The sequence below is a fragment of the Myripristis murdjan genome, chromosome 8 (assembly GCF_902150065.1).
Source record: "Myripristis murdjan chromosome 8, fMyrMur1.1, whole genome shotgun sequence".
NCBI lineage: Eukaryota > Metazoa > Chordata > Actinopteri > Holocentriformes > Holocentridae > Myripristis > Myripristis murdjan.
This window is the reverse complement of record NC_043987.1, coordinates 28,118,334-28,143,778: the sequence shown is the minus strand read 5'-3', so window position 1 is coordinate 28,143,778 and position 25,445 is coordinate 28,118,334. Positions and strand designations below refer to the sequence as shown.

The 25,445-nt window shown below is 40.8% G+C and overlaps 1 protein-coding gene across 1 annotated transcript; it reads left to right on the top strand.

Moving 5' to 3' along the window:
• The first annotated feature begins 9,279 nt into the window (after positions 1-9,279).
• Positions 9,280-10,731, top strand: LOC115363958 (somatostatin receptor 3). Its single transcript, XM_030058333.1, has one exon. It carries the CDS (start codon positions 9,280-9,282, stop codon positions 10,729-10,731), a length of 1,452 nt encoding a protein of 483 aa, XP_029914193.1.
• The last annotated feature ends 14,714 nt before the right edge of the window (positions 10,732-25,445 follow it).

Here is a 25,445-nt window from a genome sequence, read left to right as displayed (position 1 = left end):
CACACCGCCGTGTTTCAGATAAGGCTGCGTTCACCTTCAGCGGCTCTGATAGCCGCAGGTTTGTTCACCTCACATGAAAGCATTTGTGGCCAAAAAGCTGCAGCCTCCATTTCCTGCTCCTGTTACAGCTGATTTCTAGATCTAGACTCCAGTGTAGTGTGTGGATGCTCATTCTGACTTTATTCATATGAAAAGTGGTAAAAAAGTGGTTAACTAATCTGAGAAAATTACACTGTTTAGAAGATAAAACACTATGTTATCAAAGTCAGTTGCTATCTTAAGACCCTTGGGTCCAAAACAGCGTCAACCTCTTAAGAATCATTAATCTGTGTTTTTGTAAATGAGCATGTTTTCCGCAGTGACCGTAAATGTTTTGGAATGAAACCGTTCCAAATGTCCCAGATGGAGATTTCCTGGCTGATGGAAAATACTTTATCAGTCCATCGTGACTCAAACTACAGACCTGCTCTGCTTCAATATTTGCAGACACAGCAGATGAATCATTTACCGCCTCACGCAATATATTTAAAATTAATGGTTGGCTGTCAGTTTTTGTGTTCCCAAAACGTGAGGCAAGAGACTTCAACGTGGATTTAAAGGCAGATGATGAAGTCTCAAAGGGGAGGGCATGCAAAAAATGATGAATGTCACTCAATACAACTTAGAAATGCTTCAGGGCAACTCTTTCACCCAAAACATAAGAGCTTTTCACTCCATTGTTCATGTTTTTTTTTGTGTATTTTTAACATCAGGACATTATATTCAAGATAAACATTAAAAGAGTTGCATTAATTCTATGGATTATTAGTTTTGGCATGAACTTGAGGGCTTTTCTTCCTCTTCAGTGCCATCATCAACATTAGGAAACAAAGTAGGGTGCCCTCCCATTTGAAACTGCACATTCTGCCTTAATGGACAACAAATTAACATATTCAGTCCATTAGATTCATCGATAAACATCGGGAAAAAGCTGAATAAAAGGGGTCATTACATTGACAATACAGATTAGGCTCTCAATGCAAGCATCAGACCGGCATCGAAACGCTCAAAAAATTGAATTTCAGCATGGATGTCCTACTTTTTTTTTTGGACATTGCTGATATGAGGCGTTCTGCTACTAAGAAAGCCCAGTCACAAGCTGTGTTTGTGCCACAGCCAGAATCACAGCAAGATGCATGTGTATCAGAGAGAAAACGGCGTGCCGCTTCCCTCCGCTCGTCTCCGCTGCGGTCGAGAGGCGCTCATCACCGGCAGCAAGAATTCAGACTCAAATTATTTTGGCTTCCTCCTCCACAAGTTCTCCCTGTGTGGTCAGCGTTAAACACGGCTCACTGTGCACAGATTGCTCTCCGGAGAAAAGCCGCCCCCCCTCCCCGTTTGTCATTTTGAAGGGAAACAAGACAGATGAAGAGATGTTTTGATCGCAGGATGTCTTGCTCCCATGTGACACCATCAGCAGTTCAGAACCCCAATTTGCAAATTGAATAGATTCCCACCCTCCCGCCCCCCCCCGGGGAGAGAGAGAGGCTTAAAAGGCCTAACCGGTCCCGGGCTGCTTTGGATGGAGGGGAAGATTAATGAGGTGGAATGAGATATGACAAATACTACGGAGATATGAGACAGCCTTCAGGGTGTTGCAGGATGAGAGGATTAGACTCGGAGCTTGATGAATAGGATTTCTGGGAAACATTGCAATTTTGAGACACACTGATTGGGATGAATCCAGGGTTACAGCCATCAGTATGCTGATACTGACATTTATTTAAGGGTGGCCCAAAGGCCGTTTACTTTGAAGGCTCATTGTGCTTTCCAAACAGTTGCTTGAATGCTCATTCTCTGTGATAAGTCTAGTTTTTCATTATGGCAATATGGGGAAAAAAACTAGGCATTGCAGTCAAATCCTCAAAGCCCAGAGTGCAGGGTAATTATTGCAGTACATGCAGTGAGTCAAGCTCTCAGATGATGCAGGTCGTTGATCAAAGTTGCTCCCCAGTGCTACAGTAATGCCAATTTCTGATCGCATACTTGGCACCGAGCGTTACTCCTATCACACGGTTTTGAAAATGTTGCCACGCAGCTGCAATCTTTGGCATTTACCTCTCGAGCTTCAGCGTGACGTGTTAGACAACCAAAGAGGCTGTAGAAACCATGAAGAATCACTCTCATTAAGCAGCCAGCCAACACAGTAGGTATCCAGGACGGTGGGGGCAGGGACACAGGAGATACAGGCTGGCAGATCCCGAATATCCTCTCTTTGATCAAACTTTGCTTTTTCTCAGGACGATAGAGAGGTGATTGACTTCCACGTTTTCATAACCGCTTCCTCCTTAAAACTTTGGATATGCTTTGCTGATAAAGTGCGGTGTGTATGTTGCCTTAACTGAACATTAAAGAGAGTGAAAGCTGCAACAAGCAACTTTGCCACTTTTGGCCAATGCAGCTTTTGTAATATGAACATTTTTTTATTATTATTATATTCTGCATGCAGAATCATGCAGAATATACCATCTGTATATTTCACATCTCATATCTCATATTCTTAGGTTAGCCCTTATTGTATATTGTTAGTTTTTAGTCTTTATAGTCTTTATTGTATATGTTTAGTCTGTATTCTATTTTATTTAACTTTATTATATGTTTCTACTGATGCTGCTGTAACATGAGAATTTCCATGGTTGGGATCAATAAAGTATATCTATCTATCTATCTATCTATCTATGCAGAGAGAAAATCTGAAAGCGGTTGAGCGGACTGTTAGATTTCAACTCTGAGAAATTTAATCAAAGATCACCATGCAGCAGAAGTGACTGTTACTGTTAATATTTTTTTTCCCAGCAGATTGTCATTGGCCATGTTTCATACTGTATAGATCGTATTGTTGTGATGTGATCGGTGAGCCACCCACTGTGTTGAGATTGTGTTGTGTTTGTGTTGGTGCTCAGACAACTATTGCTGGCCTCGAGTTTTATTTTTGGGTTATGCTTTGCAGAGTTTGATGTTATTTCTCTCTTCATTTCAAGTGTGTGTGTACGTGTGTGTGTATGCTCATGCGCAGGTTTTGTTGTTTAAAGTATTTATAGGGCTTATTCACACAGATGATAGCCTATAGAGTAACGATGCGCACCACACCACACCACACTGTTGTTTTCATGGCGTTTCCAGAGCAAAATCCAAAACCCGTCCTCGCTGAAAAGCCCCAAAACGCTTCAAAACCCTGTTGAACACAAGCAAGCCTGTGCACACGGTCTGCACATGCTCAGTACCGGCCTAAAACCTAGATCACATGACAATCCTGCATCAGCATCTTCAGAAAGCTTTGAAAACACCAGACTGACGTTTTCAAAATTACACAATTAGGGGAACATTTTCAAACCCCCTGCTTTTGCAAAATTAAAACAATGCATTTTCAAATAAACCCGCTCAGTGTGCACAGTTTCCTGCTCTGTTCCAGCTGCACACTCAGTACCATGCCGTGTCTCCGTACAGTACATGCAGAAATGTTCTCTCCTTTATTTTATGCCTCTTGGTGTATTTGTTTTCACTTTTATCATGTGCTGATTATTCATTCAGGAGCACTGATGTGTCCAGGACAAATTTCCTTACAATTTACAATAAAGTGTATCTCCTCTTATCTTGAAATGATTTTGTTTATCTAGATCAATATTTGATCTGTAGAAATACACTCCTGGACATTAGGAGTGACAAAACGATAATCCGTGCAGACTTTGCAAACTATAAACTCTGGATTATAAACTCTGGATTAAGATGCAGTGAGCTCTGTGGAGCGATGGGTACGTCGGCTACCTTCAAGATGCGGGTCGTACCCAAATGGTACCTTCAGAGTACATTTAAAGCTCGGGGTAATCCAGAGTAATCTGAACACCATGTTGAAAAGGTTAGACTGAGCTGCATAATCATACTCCATCCCCTTTCTATCCATCGTCCACAGCATCAGTTTTTTTCCTGAATATGCTTCTCGTAGAGCAAGAAGCTGTATGCATATTAAACTTTAATACTTTTTGATTTATTTATCATTTCTTTGATATCCATGAGATCAAATTCACGACCTCGGGGGCTCAAACAGCCAGTGCGCCAGCTGTGAAGTGACCTTGTGAACAAACGGAGTGAAAACAAGCAGCATTTGAGATTTCACAGTCAAATGAGATTTAGTTTATTTGGTGTGCCAACGTGTGAAAAAGCTGCCAGACCATCACCGTGTCCGAGTCGGCCGCCTGCCAAGGACACAAGACAATCCCTCACTCGTTTGCTTGGAATATTTAAGATTAAACCTGTTAGCTTTGCTTGGCTTTTCTTGCTTAAATCAATTTGGACACATTAGCATAATTGTGCTCGGACACTGTAAGTGGGGTATTTTCTCATTCTCTTTAAAAAAAAAAAAATTGGAGAGGCACTTTCCTGAGAGAAGAGGAAGAAGCAGAAGAAAAATCGGGTTTTACTGTCCTGTTACGTGCCATTTATTTGGTTCTGTTTGATTTATGACGCTTACCTTGGGCTTTCCTTTCTCCTGGGATTCTGTGCTGCTTGAAAAAGGTAAATGTAATGTCTGAAATGACCGTAATCACAAGAAATTGAAGATATTGAAAAATGAGTAATGGTACTGTGCTGTAACCAAGACATGAGGAAATTACTCAGATCTCAGATTTCTCATAAAGACATAAATATTGCCTCATATCTATATCTATATATAGATATAGATATGAGGCAATATACAGTACAGGCCAAAAGTTTGGACACACCTTCTCATTCAATGCGTTTTCTTTATTTTCATGACTATTTACATTGTAGATTCTCACTGAAGGCATCAAAACTATGAATGAACACGTGGAGTTATGTACTTAACAAAAAAAGGTGAAATAACTGAAAACATGTTTTATATTCTAGTTTCTTCAAAATAGCCACCCTTTGCTCTGATTACTGCTTTGCACACTCTTGGCATTCTCTCGATGAGCTTCAAGAGGTAGTCACCTGAAATGGTTTTCACTTCACAGGTGTGCCTTATCAGGGTTAATTAGTGGAATTTCTTGCTTTATCAATGGGGTTGGGAACATCAGTTGTGTTGTGCAGAAGTCAGGTTACTACACAGCCGACAGCCCTATTGGACAACTGTTAAAATTCATATTATGGCAAGAACCAATCAGCTAACTAAAGAAAAACGAGTGGCCATCATTACTTTAAGAAATGAAGGTCAGTCAGTCCGGAAAATTGCAAAAACTTTAAATGTGTCCCCAAGTGGAGTCGCAAAAACCATCAAGCGCTACAACGAAACTGGCACACATGAGGACCGACCCAGGAAAGGAAGACCAAGAGTCACCTCTGCTTCTGAGGACAAGTTCATCCGAGTCACCAGCCTCAGAAATTGCAAGTTAACAGCAGCTCAGATCAGAGACCAGATAAATGCCACACAGAGTTCTAGCAGCAGACCCATCTCTAGAACAACTGTTAAGAGGAGACTGAGCCAATCAGGCCTTCATGGTCAAATAGCTGCTAGGAAACCACTGCTAAGGAGAGGCAACAAGCAGAAGAGATTTGTTTGGGCCAAGAAACACAAGGAATGGACATTAGACCAGTGGAAATCTGTGCTTTGGTCTGATGAGTCCAAATTTGAGATCTTTGGTTCCAACCGCCGTGTCTTTGTGAGACGCAGAAAAGGTGAACGGATGGATTCCACATGCCTGGTTCCCACTGTGAAGCATGGATGAGGAGGTGTGATGGTGTGGGGGTGTTTTGCTGGTGACACTGTTGGGGATTTATTCAAAATTGAAGGCACACTGAACCAGCATGGCTACCACAGCATCCTGCAGCGACATGCCATCCCATCCGGTTTGCGTTTAGTTGGACGATCATTTATTTTTCAACAGGACAATGAGCCCAAACACACCTCCAGGCTGTGTAAGGGCTATTTGACCAAGAAGGAGAGTGATGGAGTGCTGCGGCAGATGACCTGGCCTCCACAGTCACCGGACCTGAACCCAATCCAGATGGTTTGGGGTGAGCTGGACCGCAGAGTGAAGGCAAAGGGGCCAACAAGTGCTAAACACCTCTGGGAACTCCTTCAAGACTGTTGGAAAACCATTTCAGGTGACTACCTCTTGAAGCTCATCAAGAGAATGCCAAGAGTGTGCAAAGCAGTAATCAGAGCAAAGGGTGGCTATTTTGAAGAAACTAGAATATAAAACATGTTTTCAGTTATTTCACCTTTTTTTGTTAAGTACATAACTCCACATGTGTTCATTCATAGTTTTGATTCCTTCAGTTAGAATTTACAATGTAAATAGTCATGAAAATAAAGAAAACGCATTGAATGAGAAGGTGTGTCCAAACTTTTGGCCTGTACTGTATATATATATATATATAGATATAGATATGTATATCTATATATCTATATCTATATCTATCTATCTATCTATCTATCTATATATATCTATATATATATAGATAGATAGATAGATAGATCGATAGATAGATAGATCGATCTATATCTATCTATCTATCTATCTATCTATCTATTTATCTATCTATCTATCTATAGATGAATGAATGAATGAATGAATGTTTATTTCGGTCATTTTCAAGCGGCAGAAATCAATATACCTATGAATAAACAAATACTTATGCACAAATATTTAAACAATAAATAATATTTCATTTCATTTCAGTGAAAAACCAAACAAAATATATAATACTTCTGAAAGAGCATACTGAACAAAATTGAAAGAAAAAAAAATAGATATATAGATAGATCTATCTATCTATCTATTTATCTATCTATCTATAGATAGATAGATCTATCTATCTATAGATAGATCTATCTATAGATAGATAGATCTATCTATAGATAACGCATAGATAGATCTATAACGCATAGATAGATAGATCTATCTATCTATAGATAGATAGATAGATAGATAGATAGATAGATAGATAGATAGATCTATCTATATATCTATTTTTTTTTCTTTCAATTTTGTTCAGTATGCTCTTTCAGAAGTAGGCATTTTTTTTTGTTTTTTTTTTCCTTTCACTGATTTCTTTTAACTCCAGCTCCCATGCTAAGGGCGAAGCGACTGAATGCTATTCATAGCCTCTACAGCTGCTTCCACGGAGGTGACAATAACCTTTCATGCGACTTGTTTGACGAACCCTATCACTAAGCTCAGAGCACATCTGCGCTATTCTCACTGTTGATTTTCTGATTGCAGCATTTCAGACGCAGGGAACAAAATCCATTTCAGGGGAGGAAATAGACAAATATGCTTTTTGGTAGCACTTAATTTGAAGCTGTGTGTAATCCATTTTAGTCATTTGTTCATGTATTTATTTTTTTTTTTTTATCATGACAGAGATGCAGTACAGTACGGGGCGATTTTACAGTTAAGTTTGTGTTTTAATTGAATTCCATTATGTTATGTTTAAAACAGACCTATAATCTGCTTGTAATGCCTTATTATATAATTCAGTGTTGTTATGTTTTATGCATCCACTTCAGCTTATAGCCAGGAACCATTTTGGGAGAACTACATCAGCTGTTCCGGTGTGAAAGCAGAATTATGGTGCCGTAAGAAAGATGTTGTGTTGTAACGGTGCAAAGCGACTGCAGTGGCCCACGTCAAGATGAATCCACCATCTATCCACTGCATACCTCTGATAATTAAGCCTTGAAATGAAAGGCTTGCTTATTTATGCCATTAGTCATGCATAAAAGCTGACACCAACTTGTTAAAAGAAGAAAAAAGAAAAAAAAAAACTTGAATAAAGGCTCAGTCTTTTTCTCGTTCTGTTGTGTGTGAATGGGAGGTGGAGGGTGCCAGCTGTTACTTTGTTCCGGTGTACCAGGGACGTCAGCGGCACTGGCTGTTTACCAAGCATCAGCCTCTATAGCCATGTATGTAGCCTCACCTTCAAAGCTTTTGAAAAACTCCTTAAGCCTGCTCACATTTCACACACACACACACACACACACACACACACACACACACACACACACACACACACACACACACATATATACACACACACACACATTCATATCAAGGCACACTTTGTACTCGTAGTTCTGTCCATGTGAGCCATGTGAGCGCTCGGTTGCTAATGAAATGTCAATTATTAGCCTCAGCAGCCCCCATGTGTGGGAACACACTCTGTTTAATTTATCTGATGTATCAATAGGGCCAAATATAGCTGCTACGGCCAAATGTATCTATCCCCAAACATCCATCTCCATCCTGGTGTAATTGTTTCCCGTCTGACTCATGATCTCACATTCTCCTCTATACCATCTGTTTATCTGTTTTTTGGTTACAGTTTTACGCTTATCCTTTTCCCTTGTCCTTTGTTGATCTCCCTCTTGCGACACGGGGGGAAAAAAATGCCCTTGTGCGCTCATGAAATGCCTGCGAAATTAGAAATGAGCAGATTAATTAATTACATGATATTGATGAGTACCTTTTTTTTTAAACCTCCCCTTGTTCATGTTTTTTTTAATAAGTGAGTTGTCATTGAGTTGTCATTGAGTTGTCGTGCATTCGTGCGTGATTGTGATTAATGTAGCCATGAGTTCCACAGGCAATTCATGTCTGAGTCTGGCTGCGAAAAATGTAAGCGCTTGATCACAAAACGCCACCTGTGCGCTCTGAAGCAGTGCTAATTGTCTCTGATTGTTGTCCTGGTTATATGTTGATAGATTATGATTTGCAATCAGTCGAACTTAAGTGTTTTGAATTGAATATTTGCCAGGGAGCAGTTCACATGCTGTAGTTCAATAATGAAATCAAGGGAACTAAAATATTTGCTCTGGCTTGTACCAGGACCTTGGCTTATACACCACGAAGGCCTTTGAGTGAAGCACTGCCGTCATACCGTGAAGGTTGTCAATTGTATTTGAACTGAATAAGTGTGCTTTTTTTGTTGTTGTTTTTTTTCTAGTTGAAATGTTTTGTTAAAAATGAAACATGAGCAGCGCTTATGCATTCAAGAAATTGGATAGAAGAACTCTTGCCACTCTATTGCAATTCTTTCATTAGCACAAATGTGAAAAAACTTGCCTGTGTCCTTGAAGAGTAATGTTTCTTATGTTTTTCTCTCTCTTTTCTTTTTGTCCCATTTTCTTTTCAGTATTTCTGCTAATGGGGTGGATCGTTAACTATTTCAGTAAGTGCTCAGATTGAAACTATTTTTTTTTTCTTTTTTCCCCTCGCAGGACAGATGGGTGAGAGCTGAGGCAACAGAAAGACAAAAAGGGGAAACCGACAGGGCACATCCATGGGCGACTTCTCAGTTCCCGTGCTGGAGATGATGGATGGGATGTGGGACAACAGCAGCTTCCTCTCCTCTGGCCTCCCCCTGTTCCCGTTCATGTTCAATAGCTCCATCTTCAACGAGAGCCTGTTCAACTGCACCAACTCCACCAACACCACCGATCTCAAGGTACCCTCAGGTCCCAGTGTAGAGGGGGTGCTCATCCCGCTTATATACATAATTGTCTGTATCATTGGCCTGGGCGGAAACACCTTGGTCATTCACATCGTGCTGCACTACTCCAAGACAGAGTCGGTGACCAACATCTACATCCTGAACCTGGCCATAGCCGACGAGCTGTTCATGTTCAGCCTGCCGTTCCTGGCTGCCCAGAACACCCTCCAGTCTTGGCCCTTTGGCTCCTTCATGTGCCGCCTGGTCATGACCGTGGACTCCATCAACCATTTCACCAGCATCTTCTGCCTGACGTTGATGAGCATTGACCGCTACCTGGCCGTGGTGCACCCCATTCGCTCCTCGAAGTGGCGGCGCCCTCAGGTGGCCAAAGTGGTGAACGGCACGGTGTGGGCGCTGGCCTTCCTGGTCGTCCTGCCCGTGGTGATCTTCGCCAACATCCAGAAGGCGGGCGGCACCTGCAACATCGCCTGGCCAAAGCCGACTGAAATCTGGCAGGCGGCCTTCATCATCTACACCTCCACGGTGGGATTCTTCTGCCCGCTCCTCATCATCTGCCTCTGCTACCTGCTCATCGTCGTCAAGATTCGCAGCTCCGGGAAAAAGGTCCACGCCACCTCGACCAAGCGCAGGAAGTCGGAGCGGAAGGTAACGCGCATGGTGGTGATTGTGGTGGCCGTGTTTGTCTTCTGCTGGCTGCCCTTCTATGCCCTCAACATCGTGAATCTGCTGGTATCGCTGCCCCCAGATTACCACGGCCTTTACTACTTTGTTGTGGTGCTTGGCTACGCGAACAGCTGCGCCAACCCCATCGTCTATGGCTTCCTGTCAGACAACTTCAAGAGGGGTTTCCGCAAAGCCCTCTGCCGCTCCTCGAGGAAGGTGGAGAACCACGAGCCCATGGAGCGGCAGCAGCAGCAGTCAGAGGGGAGGAGGGTGCTCATGCCTCGGGAGAGCCTCCGAAGGGCGATCCGAAATGAGGATGAGGACGAAGAGGAAGATATCTCAGAAATGACTGAGATCTACAGAATTTCGCAGAACGGTAACAGCAGCTTACAGCCGCAGACTTCCCAGGCCCTGTTCTTAGCAGCTCAAGGGGCAACAGAGCTGTCGTCCCCAGAAAAGAAAGCCAAAGTCAGGGACAACAACGGCAAAGACCCAGGCAATGGGCCAACTCTGGCTGTGCCATCGCTTCTCAAAGGAGCCAAAAACGGGAGCATCAAAACCCTGCCAGAGGAAGCCTTGGACCAGAGCACCTCACTGGAGATAAGTTACTTATAGTGTAAAATACTGAATATTAATTTGTGTTGCTTGAAGTGAACTCAGTATTATAATGCAAGATGGACTGTCTCCAATCAGCTACTTGTGTAATGAAGCATAGCAGACAGTGGAAAACTGGAGGCTTGTTTGTAATTAAAGGCAGCATGAAATCAGTAATGAACTCAGTGCTGCATTTATTATACAAAGTTAAAATGAAGTGTGGAGGAACTAAGCTGAGGATGAAACAGCAAAAAGTCTGTGGGACCATTTTGTGAGGGAGTGTGTAAAGACACAGCTGTTTGTACAAATGTGTGCCTTTCTTTACGCGCAGCACATGTATGTGGTTGGTTGTTGTACTTGTTGCTTTTCACCCCATGACAATCAATCGTTCAGATATGACTCTACTAAAAGTTAAAACATCATTCATTCATGATAACTACTTACATGCTAGCTAGGAGACTATATTCAATGTCTGTAATTATAATCGTAAATTGCCATGCCTTGAATTTTTACAGGTTTTACATGGCGTACATAGGACTGACTGACTGGCCATGCCCTTCTCACAGGGTATTATTTGAGATAAATCTGAGTTTTGTCTGTATGACAGCTGCGATGGAAGGAGCCGCTTTTCTTACAGGGTTGTTGGAAACTGGGCTGCATGTGCTGAAGGCAACAAAGCTATCACACGCAAGTAGTGCACTGAATGTAAGAAAGTGATGTGGTGTTTAACCACTGTGCAAAACGGTCTGGGGCTGACTGAAGAGGGAAGTGGTGGTTGGAAAAATGAATGTCAATTTTTATTTTTTTTTTTTCCAGTTGAGTTAAATGGCCCTCACTTTTGTCAGCCCTCTTTAGTTTTGCACAGTGGACTTTTAAATATGTTAGAACCATAAATTATACAGTGGGTCGTCCAAATAAAGGCAACAAAATTCTGTTTGTGTATCAAGAGAGGGTTTACTGTCTGGTTTATTTGTCACAGCACCATGACGACATCAGATGTAGAGGCATCTCGGAGATCTAGAGTTTGCTACTTTTTCCATATGAATGTAAATATTTTTCAGGCATCAAACAGTGAAGCTCTTGCAGCTGATCCTCTGCTAATTCCCTCAGTTATTCTCAGCTCCTCTCTTCTGTCTTTGCTCGGTCCAAAATTTTCCCCAGAATTCCCGACTTCTGTGTTGGAGCTACTTCTCTAATATTTGGAAAAATGGCCAGTATGGATTAAACATGAAAAAAAAAAAAAAAAAAAAAAAAAAAAATCCATAAAGAGGTCTCACTGTGGATTATTCTGCCATGGTCATTTAGCAAAAGTTTAGAAGAACAGCATTCATATACTCATGTTTAGAGCAGTGATCAGACTTGACCCAGACATGTGTTTTGTACTTTTTTAATGCACATCCTGCAACCAATCAGAAGTGAGTATTCACTCAGACTGAGGAATAAATTTCTATAATCAATGGACATTATCAGATTATCATCTTACACACACTAGGCCATGGGCAGTTCAAATTAAAATGCGACAAAATTCAAACATAAATTCAACACAAAAATTGATTTTGGGTTCCAACAAAGCAAGAATGAAATGATATAGGATATATTGGATTAATTTTAGTCTATTTTTATATCTTTTACTGCAGTATAATTACATTAGAAGTATTATTTTGTGATACTGCAAGCCACATAATGATACTGAGCGATGATCATGATGACAGTGACATAATGGATGCTCTCCTAACACCGTGACCAGAAAGTGAATCCCTGCATTTTGTCATACGTCCTTAAGTGTCGAACCTGCATTAATCGATGAAACAGAGGCACTGGTGCATTTGAAACTACAGTAACCTGCGAAAAAAAATGAGCCGCGGAATGATTCGCCGCACTTATTAGTCACCAGCTCCACCGTTCATGATGCGGTCACCTACCTGCTGTCCATTCCTGGTTTGTCTTTCACCACACACTCCGGTGGAAGCCATGCAAGACTCATATGGCTGTAAATACAGTAAAACAAGTCTATCCTCTGCTTCCTAATACTGTGCTGTTCCTCCTCTAGGCCTGTCTCCTGCCTGCACACCCACACCCACACACACACACACACACACACACACACTCTTTCATAAAGATCCAGTGAGGGGTATAAAAACATCATTAAAGGCACATTAAAAAGGGATTTGCCTCGCTGATACTCTATTTGCCGTGCCCCTGAGGCTTGCAGCTTGACAAGAGCAGAGACGCGTTCAGGGTAAGTCGTGCCAGGAAGTGGTGTGCTCTCCTCTCTCTCTCTCTCTCTCTCTCTCTCTCTCTCTCACTCTCTGCGTGAGTAAGCTGTTTACTAGCGTTTGTGCCGGCCGTAAATATTGTTGTTTCGTTTGTGATTCCTCTCTCTCTCCCCTCAGTGACAGTTACACTCGTGCTTACTATACTCTGTACGCGGAGAGGCGACAGTCATTTGATGGGTTTGCCGGTAGTTTCTGTATGAACTCTTGTGATTTTCCGCCCACAGGCTCACACCCACGTACAATATGGACACAAAAAGGCAAACGGAAAAGTGTTAACTCTGATAGCCAATTATTCCCTTGTTTTTTTTTTTATGTTTTTTTTTTTTTGGCCAGAGGAACTATGGAAACTGTGCAAACTGTCAGTGAGAATGAGCACAACTCTAAAAAACAATGAATCTTTCATTTTCTCATTTACATATACCTCTGATTTTGGAGTAAATGGCTCAGTCGAAGTGCATTACTTATATTTATATGCTATTTTCTACCAGTCTCAGTTAGCTCATTATGTATATATTCAACAGGGAATGCATGCATGGAATAATACCTGTTTGACCTGTGACAGATTGGCTGTTGGATCTGCAGGTTTTGCACAATCAGGACGTTTGATTTGGCTCAACCTCACAACCACAACCTCAGCTTTTATTCCTCCAGCCCTGCGACCCTTACTGGATATAAATCCATCATTTTACCGAGGATTATGTTACCAATTAATGTAAGGTCTATATGAGCAGAGGCGATGACTAGAAAAGTGCTTTAGCCATCGACTTTCTCACATCATCTTAACTTTAAAAGCCTCCAATGTGAAGGCTTTAAGTGAGTGAGCTACAATGTTAGTTATCAAAAATATTTGCGCTATAGAAATGCAGTCCATTAACCGTTCACCATTCTGTAGAAACTGCAGCTTCTTAAAACGAGACTTTATTCTAGTTATTGACTTTAAGCAACTCGAATGTTTGGGTGGATGATGAAGATAGTGCTAAAGAAGAATAGTAGATAACAAAATCGCTCTTTTTAACTGGGTTTGCTATGAGAGTCTTTGTTAGTACCACCATCTATCTGAAATAAAAAGTTTGCTCTGATGTTGAAATTTAAGATAGCTGCCCAAAGAACATAAACCGCAACTGTCACTTTGAAGAACCAGATCCATTAAAATGACTAAAGCAGCTGTTTCTCTGTCAGGATAACAGCTTTCTGTCTTGTCGCCGAACAAGACAAATCATCAAGGGGAAACATGAGGTGCACATTTTGTGTGTTGCCTGGTGGATCTTATCTTCTCTGTGCTGCCGCAGGTCCGGTGTTTTGTTTCAATCTGTCACTGAATACACATGGATGAGGGAAAATAAAGTTTGTTTTTGAATTTGTTGTCTTTTTATTATCTTATAGGCAAGTGAAAACCACCCACAACTACCAGTTTAATATTATCTGAGCTTGTCATAACATTTAATTATTATATTATTATATTATTAAACAGAAAAGATCTAGCCATCACTGAGCATGTTTCTTTCTTTCTTTTTTCTTTGTCTTTCCTTTTGATGATTAGTCAGTTCTTTATACACATCACTTCTTCAAAAATGACATTTTTTAAACCTAACATGCTGATGGGCTACAGCAAAATATCCAGTTGTGGGTCTGACTCTTGTCTCTTTGACCTTTGACCCTCATTGGCTGATCAGGTTACGCATCTGCTAGAAAACTGTATAAACAAAGTAATATATAAACAAAACTGGAGGGCAGCAATCAAATAAATAAACATGGGAATCAAGACATTTGCTTATTTTTACATGGACAGATAAAGCTGTTAATAGGATTTATGATAGGCAACAGCTTAGCCCGAGTTGTAGAAGCATTTTGGAGCGGTACAGAGTTTACAGAGGTTTTAACATTTATAAACAACCTGCAATTAAAGTACAGTGACACAAGAAAGCCTAGATGTCCACCATATCCCAGTCTAATACATCTGGAACTGGTGCACACAGTAGGTCCAAAAACTGTTTACCAAAACTTCTGGCTTGGTGATTTAAATTTATTGAGGAAAAAAATGAATTACATAATAAAGGCAACATCACGTAGACCAAGACAGTGAATGTTTCTGAAACCAAAATACTTTCCAAGTCATGGGGATGAATGTGCAAATTTCTGTCTTTCTTTATTTCTTTCTTTATTCATATTTGTCCAGTCATGCTGTGGCCGCGGCTGTGGTTCAGAAGTGTTCAATTAGAGCACTACCTGGTTGACGCAGTGGAAAATTACCCAGAAGGTCTGTGTGTTATGATGGGACCTTGAGGTGTTTCATAACTCCTCTCATCGTCTTCAAATGTCCCAGAAAAAAACCCTGAAGGTTAGGGCCACACAAAAGCTATGAAACCGCCAAATCTGACAGCTATGCTTCACCCGAGACATCGAAAAAATCAATCAGTCAGGCAATCAATAAATAAACCATTAAAATACGTATGAATGGTTACTATTTCAAATAGCTATTGTATGTTGCATGATGTATGTTTTAAATGGTGTACAATCACACAAGATGATGATGTATACATACAATAACTAAGCTCCTCGGCTGGGTTTTACCACAGAAACATGTCCTTTACGTGCAGTACAGGTGTGTGTGAACTTTACACCCCACAGGAGTGTGTTGTCATGTTGTTGCAGCCGGGCCAACATGCAGGTTTTGTCTGGGATTCAAGAGCGGAGTGGAGCGAAGTAAAAAAAAAAAAACTACAATGTCAAGATGATAACAGCCGTCCGACCCACTGGAAGGTGCTCTACTAACCCACACCTGTGGCAGCGATTATGGCTGATAACGTCCTGATAACGGTCAAATCAGGTGGAAACTTTTAGAGCAAAGCTGAGTTGGTTCAAAGGAGGCCGTGGATTTATGTGATTTATGCTGGTCGACATCCAGAAAGTGAATCCCAGCCAATATCACTGTTGAGATCGTTGATGAACATAAAGTAAACCCGCGCTGCATTCACCATCTGCTCTCAGCGCCGCTCCATAAATCCCTGAAGGACGACTGTAGGCATGTTTTATATCACTCATGGGTTAGGGTCAGGGTTAGACAGCTACACTCCGATGGATCCTGCAGAGATCACCCTTACAAAACAAAAATATATTGCAGTATATTGGAAAATATCATGTGATCTATTAGATAATACATTTCCATATATGGGAACTAGTCTTTATATTTTCCAATATATTGCAATATCTGAAATGCACAATTACTTATGTATTATTCCATATATAAAAAAAATATTGATGCAATATATATAAATATATTGCATTATATGTTTCACCAATATATTATTCCATGTATTGCTAAGACATTTTCAAATACATAACATATTTAAATATATTGTAATTCCATATATTAAATGTAGCCTAATATATTTCAATATATTGCAATATATTGGTAAATATATTTTCTTTCTGCAAGGGTATAATCTTCATTTGACAGTTACGGGTCTCAGTCATCACAGATCAGGAAATACACCATAAAAATACAATCTGGGCAAATTGTCCTTGAATTTGTCTGATAATGAGCCCCTCTGTTAGATTATATGGTATCGAGAGCTGTGTCCAGGGGAAGGCAGTCACAAACATGCAGATGAAGGCAGACGTATAGTGCACACATCTGCATATCTAATGGACCAGATGTGGAGAGATGGCAACGTTATACATCAGCTGGCGGACCCCTCGACACCGCGTGCGCCCGGTGTTTGCATCGTGGGAGGGCTAAACGACATCAGATGCAGAGCCAGTCGTCCTTATAAACATTAATCACTTGTGCTGACCTCTGGAGTGCACACATAACATCTTCTAATTGGAGCAGGGGATTACTCTGAGGGCTCCCTTCTGAGGTCGGGGGAAGGTGGTTTGTCCCACTGATCTCGCTCTCCACCGCAAATGAGCCGCTCAATTACCTCGTGGGAAGACTGAAGGACTGTGCGTCTGATTTTACACATTTTAAACTCGTATGAGAGTCCACAGTGTGTGTGTGTGTGTGTGAACATGAGCACATGTACCATATTTGTGGCAATTACGAGTATGAGGATAAAACTGCATTTGAAGGGGTTTTTCTTGTGTTTCAATGTCAGTGCTTTGTGTTTTAGGAGTTATAGGAGGTAAAAGGGAAAGAGAGAAGAGTGCATTTTTTTTGTCTCTCCTCAGAAAAACTCAAAAGAACCCCCCAGTCTGTGGATGTATGGGGATTGGGGGGCTGGTTAACATCTCTCATGCGTCTCATGATCAGGATGTGGGCATACCCAGGTGTTTGTAAAAGGAGCAAGGCATTTACATACGCCATCTCCAAAACTGAATGCACAATGATCCCAAACGACATCTGAATATCTTGGAATAAGAAATTGAGGGCGCAAGAGACAGAGAGATGGAAAAAAGATGCAATTTTGAGAGTCAAACAACGTCTACTGGATTTTTTGATGATTTACGGCATCCTTTTTTGCTTTTTCTTATATAGCACCCACACTGAACACACTTTTATCATATTTTATCTAAGCTCACATTTAATCGATTGATTCGTATATTAGGTTTATTGTGTATTTTATGTGATTTGTGTATTTCTTATCCACTGTATGTATTGTACCGTGAGCTATGAGATACTTAGAATTTCTCTGAGGGGATAAATAAAGTATCTGTCTATCTATCTATCTATCTATCTATCTATCTATATCATATAGTAGATATTTGATCCCAGGCATCTAATAATTAAGCTACGATCACTTATTGCTGTTTGATATGAGAAGGAGTGTCTGTATGTTCAAAGAATTACCCAGAACTATTGGTGAATCTATCTCTGTAACCAAATTAAGTATTTAGGTTTTTTTGTTCCTTTTCAGAACTAATGACAAAAGCGGTCTATTCAAAATTCTTCACGAAATTTGTCTCTGAGCCTCCCCTGAAACCATTTGCACCTGCCTCCCACTTTGAAAACCTCTGATCTGAGCGTATCACTCTGCTCAAGGGCAGAAAATCGCTGCTCTGCTCTCTAAGGGCTCAAACTTTCAACTCTCCTGCACTCCTATTTAAGGCAGGCATTTCAACAGCAGCTTCAGCAGCACCGAATGCTCTGCAGTTAAAAAAACGTCACCACCCTCCAAGCAGAGATGCACGAACACAGAGACACAGTCGTGTTCACTCTGGCCGATATCCATCCAATCTCCATTTGATACTGGCCATTTTCCCACGTCAGTATTTGTACATTTACTTTTGGGGATCCACGTGATGCCGAAAGACACTGCAGTCAAATGATCAGTCTGGTGATGTTCATGCTTTAAAGCTGTGTGTCGCATCAGAGGTGATTCCCACCATAAAGGAGGCTTTAAATGAGCTCTTTCAAAACTTGTTGCGTTGGCCTGGTATTTCAAAGGCAGCCCTGATTGTGTATTAGCCGACTGCGTGGAGGCCTGCCGTTCCTGCCATCTCAGCGTATGAAATTGACAAAATGTCAGCTGTGACTGCGTGTTGTGTGCTTCTTCAGACTCCTCGCACTGTCCCATGATTACAGAAAAATCACTGGAGGCGGTTTCACGTGAAAACAGCTGGAGCTAAACTTTAGCCTTTAAGAAATTGCCAGAAGTAATGGACGGAGTTAATAATTCTTCCCTTAGTCCTTATTTTAAATAGCATTGTTCTCCACACAACACTGTTCATGTAACCTCAGTCCCTAATGGTTTTTAACACTAAAGGATTGCAGAATCAGAAGATAAAGGGAAAGAAGAGCAAGTGAAAAGATTTATTATACTAAGGTTGTCAAGTTTTCCTGTAATTTCGGTAATTTCTCTGCTTTCTGAGAGCATTAAACCTGTTACCGGTAGGGCACTCTATGCCAAACGTACTAAATATGTCAGAGTTGTCTTACTTAATGTCTGTTATTTGTGCTGCAGGATTGGTTTAAGAGTGCCACCACATTTTAAGACAGAAAGCTCAGTAAAGAGAATGAATACAAATGACAGCTTTCTTATACAGGCTCAAAGGTGTTTGTATGTACCATCGTTTTTGGCTAGTTAACATCTCTCATGCATCTCATGATCAGGATGTGGGCATATCCAGGTGTTTGTAAAAGGAGCAAGGCATTTACATACGCCATCTCCAAAACTGAATGCACAATGATCCCGAAGGACATCTGAATATCTCGGAATAAGAAATCGAGGGTGCAAGAGACAGAGGGATGAACAAAAAGATGCAATTTTGACAGTCAAACAATGTCGACTGGATTTGTTGACAATTCACGACATCCTTTTTGCTTTTTCTCTCCCTTTAAGTGGACCCTCTGGAGTCAAATTTCTGTCACAGCAACAAGTAAACCCTTTTGTTTTTCTGTGCAGGGGCTGGTGATCAGGGGAGAAAACATCGTGCAGCATCTCCCTTTGCACCTGAGAGGGAAATTTTAGCAGCATGGAGATGGCAAATGAGCCTGTGCAAAATATGCTATATCACATTCACCTTATTAAGCATGTTGTTGCAGATTATGTTATTCTAAATAATAATAATTGAAATAATAATGATATTTAACTTTGAGCAGAATCCATGCAGAAACAGAGTGCGACGGTGCTTAATTTATAACAGCTGTCAGCAATTTCCTTCCCATATCTTGGATCTAGTCCATCCTCTCAATTAGTGGCAAATTTCTGATTCATTGCTGGTTCCGCGATGAAAAGACAGGCAATCAATGCGAAAATAAAGAAATAAATAATGTGAAAGCGTATTGCTGCCATGCCAGAAACAACTAATCAGCATCACATGTGACAAGCTTGTTATGATAAGATATTTCTCACGTTAGAACAAGATATTTTATTACAATGTAAACTTGACACTTTAAATCAAGAATCCTTTCTTGCTGTCTTGTTATAACATGAATGTAATAAGATGAATGTTTGACATTATAACATGATAAGTGGGTCTCAGGTGGAGGTAGACCCGCGTGACTTTAACATGTGTTGTGTCAGTGGACTGGCATCACTATGGCCCAAAACAAGTATGTATGTGTGTTTTGTTTCTAACAACCCTCAGACTCATTCTTTCTTCTGTACAGACCCAAACATCTCAAAATCCAACTTTGTTTACATCTGTGCATACTTATCAAAATATCATCCATACTGCTCAATACACAAAACAGCAGAATCTTGCATGTCTCAACCCTAGGAAATGAGCCACTTTTCAATTTATCACTTCTCCTTATCCGTTCTTAAAAAAAAAAAAAAAAAAAAAAGATTTATGTAGCTACCGGTGAAGGCATGAAAGCTGTGCAGTCAAGTCAAGTCAAGTCAGTTTTTTTTTTTTTTTTGTATAGGCCCAAGTTGCTGCAATATCTCTTCAACGTCCAGATCCAGATGATAATATTATTATTCTCAGCTCAGATCACCTCGATTTCCTCCTTGCTAAATCCCAGAGCAGAAGAAAAACTTATAAGTAAAAGCAAAAATGAGTTTTTTTCTCATAAATTTGACTTAAGTCTCAGAATTTCTGAGTGTTTTCTCACAGATTTGTGACTGTATAATCTGAGAATATTCAAGTTTTTTTTCCCCATGAATTTGTGATGTTTTTCTCGTAAATTTACCACTTTAATCTCGAAAAAAGCTGAGTATGTTTTTCTCAGAATATTATCGCCCGTTATGTTCATGTTGCAATGTGATACTAACACGTTTTTCTTTTTCTGGTATGACTACGACACGCTGCTGTACAAAGCTGGTTCAGAACCTCAGTAAAAAAACAAAACAAAGCAAAAAAAAAACAAAAACAAAAAACTGCTTTTTCTAAGTTATTCAGAGATGGCTGACAGAGCACACACACACACACACACACACACACACACACACAGACACAGACACAGACACAGACACACACACACACACACACACACACACACACACACACACACACACACACACACACACACCACACACACACACACACACACACACACACACACTTTTTTCAGCATCTATCTCTGCTCACTGTTTTCCCTCCAGCCTCAGAGACACTCTGGACTGGACTGAAATCCCACTCATAGCGAGGCAGTCCAGTATTTTCTACAATTCTTCTACAAAAATTAAAACATATTATTTTGTACATTCAATACATAGTGATGAACTTAATACTGAAAGATGCTTCATTGCTGCTCAGTTGTATTTCATTCTGGATGTGACTGTTTGCTGTCTGCATGTCAGCGCAGTGCTTCATGTGACGGAAAGCACGGAAATAAATGGACTCTCTAATCAAGGGGATAGAGAGCGAGAGAATTTGAGTGATAAGGGGGAAATTTTTCAAATAAAGAAATGTCCTCTCTGAAAGCTTTTTTATTTGGTGTCTGTTGGGTCTTTCATGGTAAAATCCTCTGTTGAGAATGGAAGTGGTTTCTGGGTTGTTTGGAATGAGCAGAGGAAGAAGACCTGGGTCGTTACCGTGAACAGCGATGGCCAGGATGATCAGATGAAGAGAGGAGCGCCACCTAGAGACATTCAGACTTCATAAACAAATGAACTAAATGGAGAAGCACTGAACAGAGTTTGACTGACAGCTGATCTTTGCAGGGTGTAAAACACCACAGCAGCGACTACTCAGCAGCAAAGTGACACCAAAAACAATAAAACAACTATCTTTTAGATGACCACTTTCCATATCACAGATACTCAAAGTATGGCCACATGCAGCCCTCCAGGATATTGATGGTGGACATTTAAACAATAATTTTGTCACAGGCTACATGACTAGAATAAAAGATTGTCATGCAAGGATTAATGATGAAATGATCAAGTTACAACAAAGTGAGGCTTCACTCCCAAAATGTGAACAGAATGGGCAGCTTGCTCAGAGGTTAAAGGGCCTTTCACATTGTGTGCGGTTTGTGATATGTGATACTTCTGTCTTCCTTTTCGGTTTGGAACTGGCCATGATTGAGTCCTCCTTTCATCGCACTGTAACATCAAACAGCCTTGGTTATACTGTGTCGGGCGGTGGGAGGCGGTGTGTCGGGAAGCGTGTGCCGGGTGGCTGGGCTGGTTTTTCTGGGCTCGGCCTCGGCCCCTTAGCTCCAGTGAAGGAAAATCTTAACGCTTCAGCTGTGGGACCAGTTTGGGGGAGGCCCTTTTCTGTCCCAGCATGACTGAGCCCCAGTGCACAGAGCAGCTCCATAAAGGCGTGGCCGGCTGAGTTTGGTGTGGAAGAACTGGACCGGCCCGCACAGAGCCCCGACCTCAACCCCATCCAACACCTTTGGGATCAACTAGAATGGAGACTGTGAGCCGGGCCCTCTGGTCCAACATCAGAGTCTGAGCTCACAAATGCTCTTCTGGATGAACGGGCAGAAACTCCCACAGACACTCCAACATCTGGCAGAAAGCCTCCCAGAAGAGTGGAAGGTGTTCTGCTGCAAAGGTGGACCAACGTCATATTAATGCCTCTGGATTTAGAAAGGGAGGTCAGAAAAGCTCCTGTCTCTCATATATGTCATATATGTCATCTATTTCACACTGAAAGAGAACTGACAACTTTCCACCTCAAAACTTAGTCCCTGTGAGCATGACCATGGTCCATTTATTTGGCAGTATTTTGAATATTCCTTCATTTATTTTATTCATTATTCATTTCATTTATTCATTATTCATGTCATACCCTCTTCAGTCTGACAGAGAGGCTTCAGCGTATCCCGGCATACACTACGCCTAAGGCAAGGACAGATTGTCAGTCTATCACAAGCCATGAGGACGTCTTGAGCAACTAATTTAAATGCATTTCCTTTCGAATCCCCTACCCACCGCCACCATCACCCACCCACACCTTACTGGGACAACTCCATCATATTGTCAATCATATTTTATTTGCTGTTTTTTTTCTTTTTTTTTCTTTTGCCCAGGACTCGATACATGCTCTGAAAATGATCCTGACAAAGTGAATAAACATTAATGGCAGTGAGCTGACATTTTTCTAATTAGGCCGTATTTGTAGCTTTAGTATTATTGGCCCACATGTCATGTCAATCAAATCTGTTTTCAAAAAAATCCCTCTTTACAGATGAGAGCTTTTTAGTTTCCAAGTAGATGCACATCATAGCAACACAGATAATATGATATAATTAGACCTGATAACGTTGTTGGGAATGTGGAGGTAGGTTGTGATTTTATACATATATATGTATATATATAAATATATATATATATATATATATATATATATATATATATATATATATATATATATATATATATATATATATATATATACATATAAACATTTGGTACTCACATGTAGTCATTGTTTTTTGATTACAAAATGTGACAACCTTTGGAGAGCCAGATTGGCAAGACATGAAAATGAGTGTTTAATATTGCATTATAATGAAGCTGGACAAGGTAATCAGTGGCCAGGAGCAAATTCTCTGTCACTCTGTGAATAGCTGTTCGCTTTTCAAGATGAAAATAAGAGAAGAACTACAAGGTCTGATGGACATACTCTGACAAAAATGCAAGAATCAGTTCTATTCTGAAACACAGGAGCCACGAGAAACTGAGTCAAACTAAATCTACAGTGCAAGGCTAAGGTTTTAAGTATTTTAAGAGCGTGTGAACAGATTGTTTTCTACCAGTCTCTGCCTAGTATGTAATGATAAAAGATGCAAAAAAAAAAAAAAAAAAAAAAAAAAGGAGACAGCAGGGTGGGGAGCGAGACTGAATAGGTGTGTGCCTCTGTGATAACAGATCACCCGTCTCTGTTTGAGGGCGGGATCAATTTTCTGATTGCAAAGCATTTAACGGTGCCAGAGGCAAAATACCTTCCTTGAATAGGGTGTGACCAAAAGTGCAGTGTGACTGAAAGTTGCAGACTCTATAACAGCGATTATCTGCCTTTTGAAGTGGATACAGGAGTTGATTAAGAGAAATATTGAAATTATGAACAGAATCCATTTAGCACATTTACAACAACAAAAAGTGGTTAATGATGTTTCACTCTTTTAGGGAAATTTAATCTTTAAACTTAATCTGAAATTTGCTGCCTTTCATTTTAGTGATTGGGGATATTTAGACACATTCATACCAAGCCGACACAATCTGTCAACATTTCTCACATACAGAGGTGCAGTGGGAATGTATGTCAGGATGCTGCCGCGCAGCACTTTGACCAAGGCTGAGTCATGTTGCTATAGAGACCATAGCCTGGCTAAAGAGGAGCCTGAATGGAAAGTTTCATGATTGTGCTGTGGTGGGTGGATGGATGAGGCTGTAGCAGGGAAGATTCTGAGAGAAGGAGGAGGAAGGGGGACAGAATGGCAAGGCTGAATTGATTATGTTCTCTGAAGGGCAAGCTGCTCCACAGTCCTCCTCCTGAAAGGTGTGGCGCTCGTTGGCTTATCGTGTTGGCTTCGTAGAAACAGACCCAGCAGATGAAATACTGCATGGTGGCGCCACAGGATTTAGGTCAAAGGAACATCTAAATGCCTTTATCTCAGTGGCGTTAGGTAGTTACAACAGGCCCCAGTGCACACTTGTTATTATGAAACGCACACACACACACACACACACACACACACACACACACACACACACACACACACACACACACACACAACTGGGCATTATATATTACCTACAATTTGTTGGATTTTTCAGTTGAATGAGTTAGTCAGCTTATTGTACTGGTGAAAGCAGAGCGGTCAAAGAGAAAGCCATGGACGGCACGCTGACATGCGGTAACATACGCAGACATCAGCAGGCGAGTGGCTAGATAAGCAGCCTATAATCGATTATAAACACGTCCATGGGCTGAGTACTGTTTTTTAAAAAAAGCCAAAGGAATCTAAGTTAGGACTTTCCCCTCCTCTTCTTTTCTCTCGTCTTTTCTTACTGGCGTTTTTATGTTTGAAAGACATGACTGCTGTTCGCTCAGCTAGCAGGTGTGCACAGCGAGTCAGTCTTGACATTCAGATTTCGCACCTTTAAAACAGCTACATCGTATTGTCTCGTCACATGATCAAATAGAGACTTGTCATTGGACGACGGTGTACATATTACCCAGCAAGCACTGTTTTCACAATCTCAAGGGCCCGCTCTGTGCCCACTTACACTGTTGGAGGGCCACACGCTCTCTGCGCCCTTTGCAGCTAATTGACTTTGATTTTTGGAAGCACTCCCACAACATCGTCAAATAAGCTGGTCAAGCCCATCAAGCATAAAACATTTAAGTTCAACCAACTGTTTACTTCCAAAATCCAAAGGTGGATGAAAAAAAAAAACAAAAACAAAACAAAACAAAACAAAAAAAACCCAGTTCTTGTGGTTTACAAGGTTTTGCACTTAAAGGTGCACAATGCAAAATTTAAAAAGGAATGTAAACTGTTCACTCACCTGACATAGATGTGGTAAAATCATGAAATCTGATGCTTTTTTGTCTGTTAAGTCTAAACGGTCCCCATTTCAATCGATCTTCTGCCATTTCACATCATGCACC

What these genes read in the sequence shown, in the direction of transcription:
- LOC115363958 (XM_030058333.1), top strand. Translation starts at nt 9,280, where the DNA reads ATGGGCGACTTCTCAGTTCCCGTGCTGGAGATGATGGATGGGATGTGG.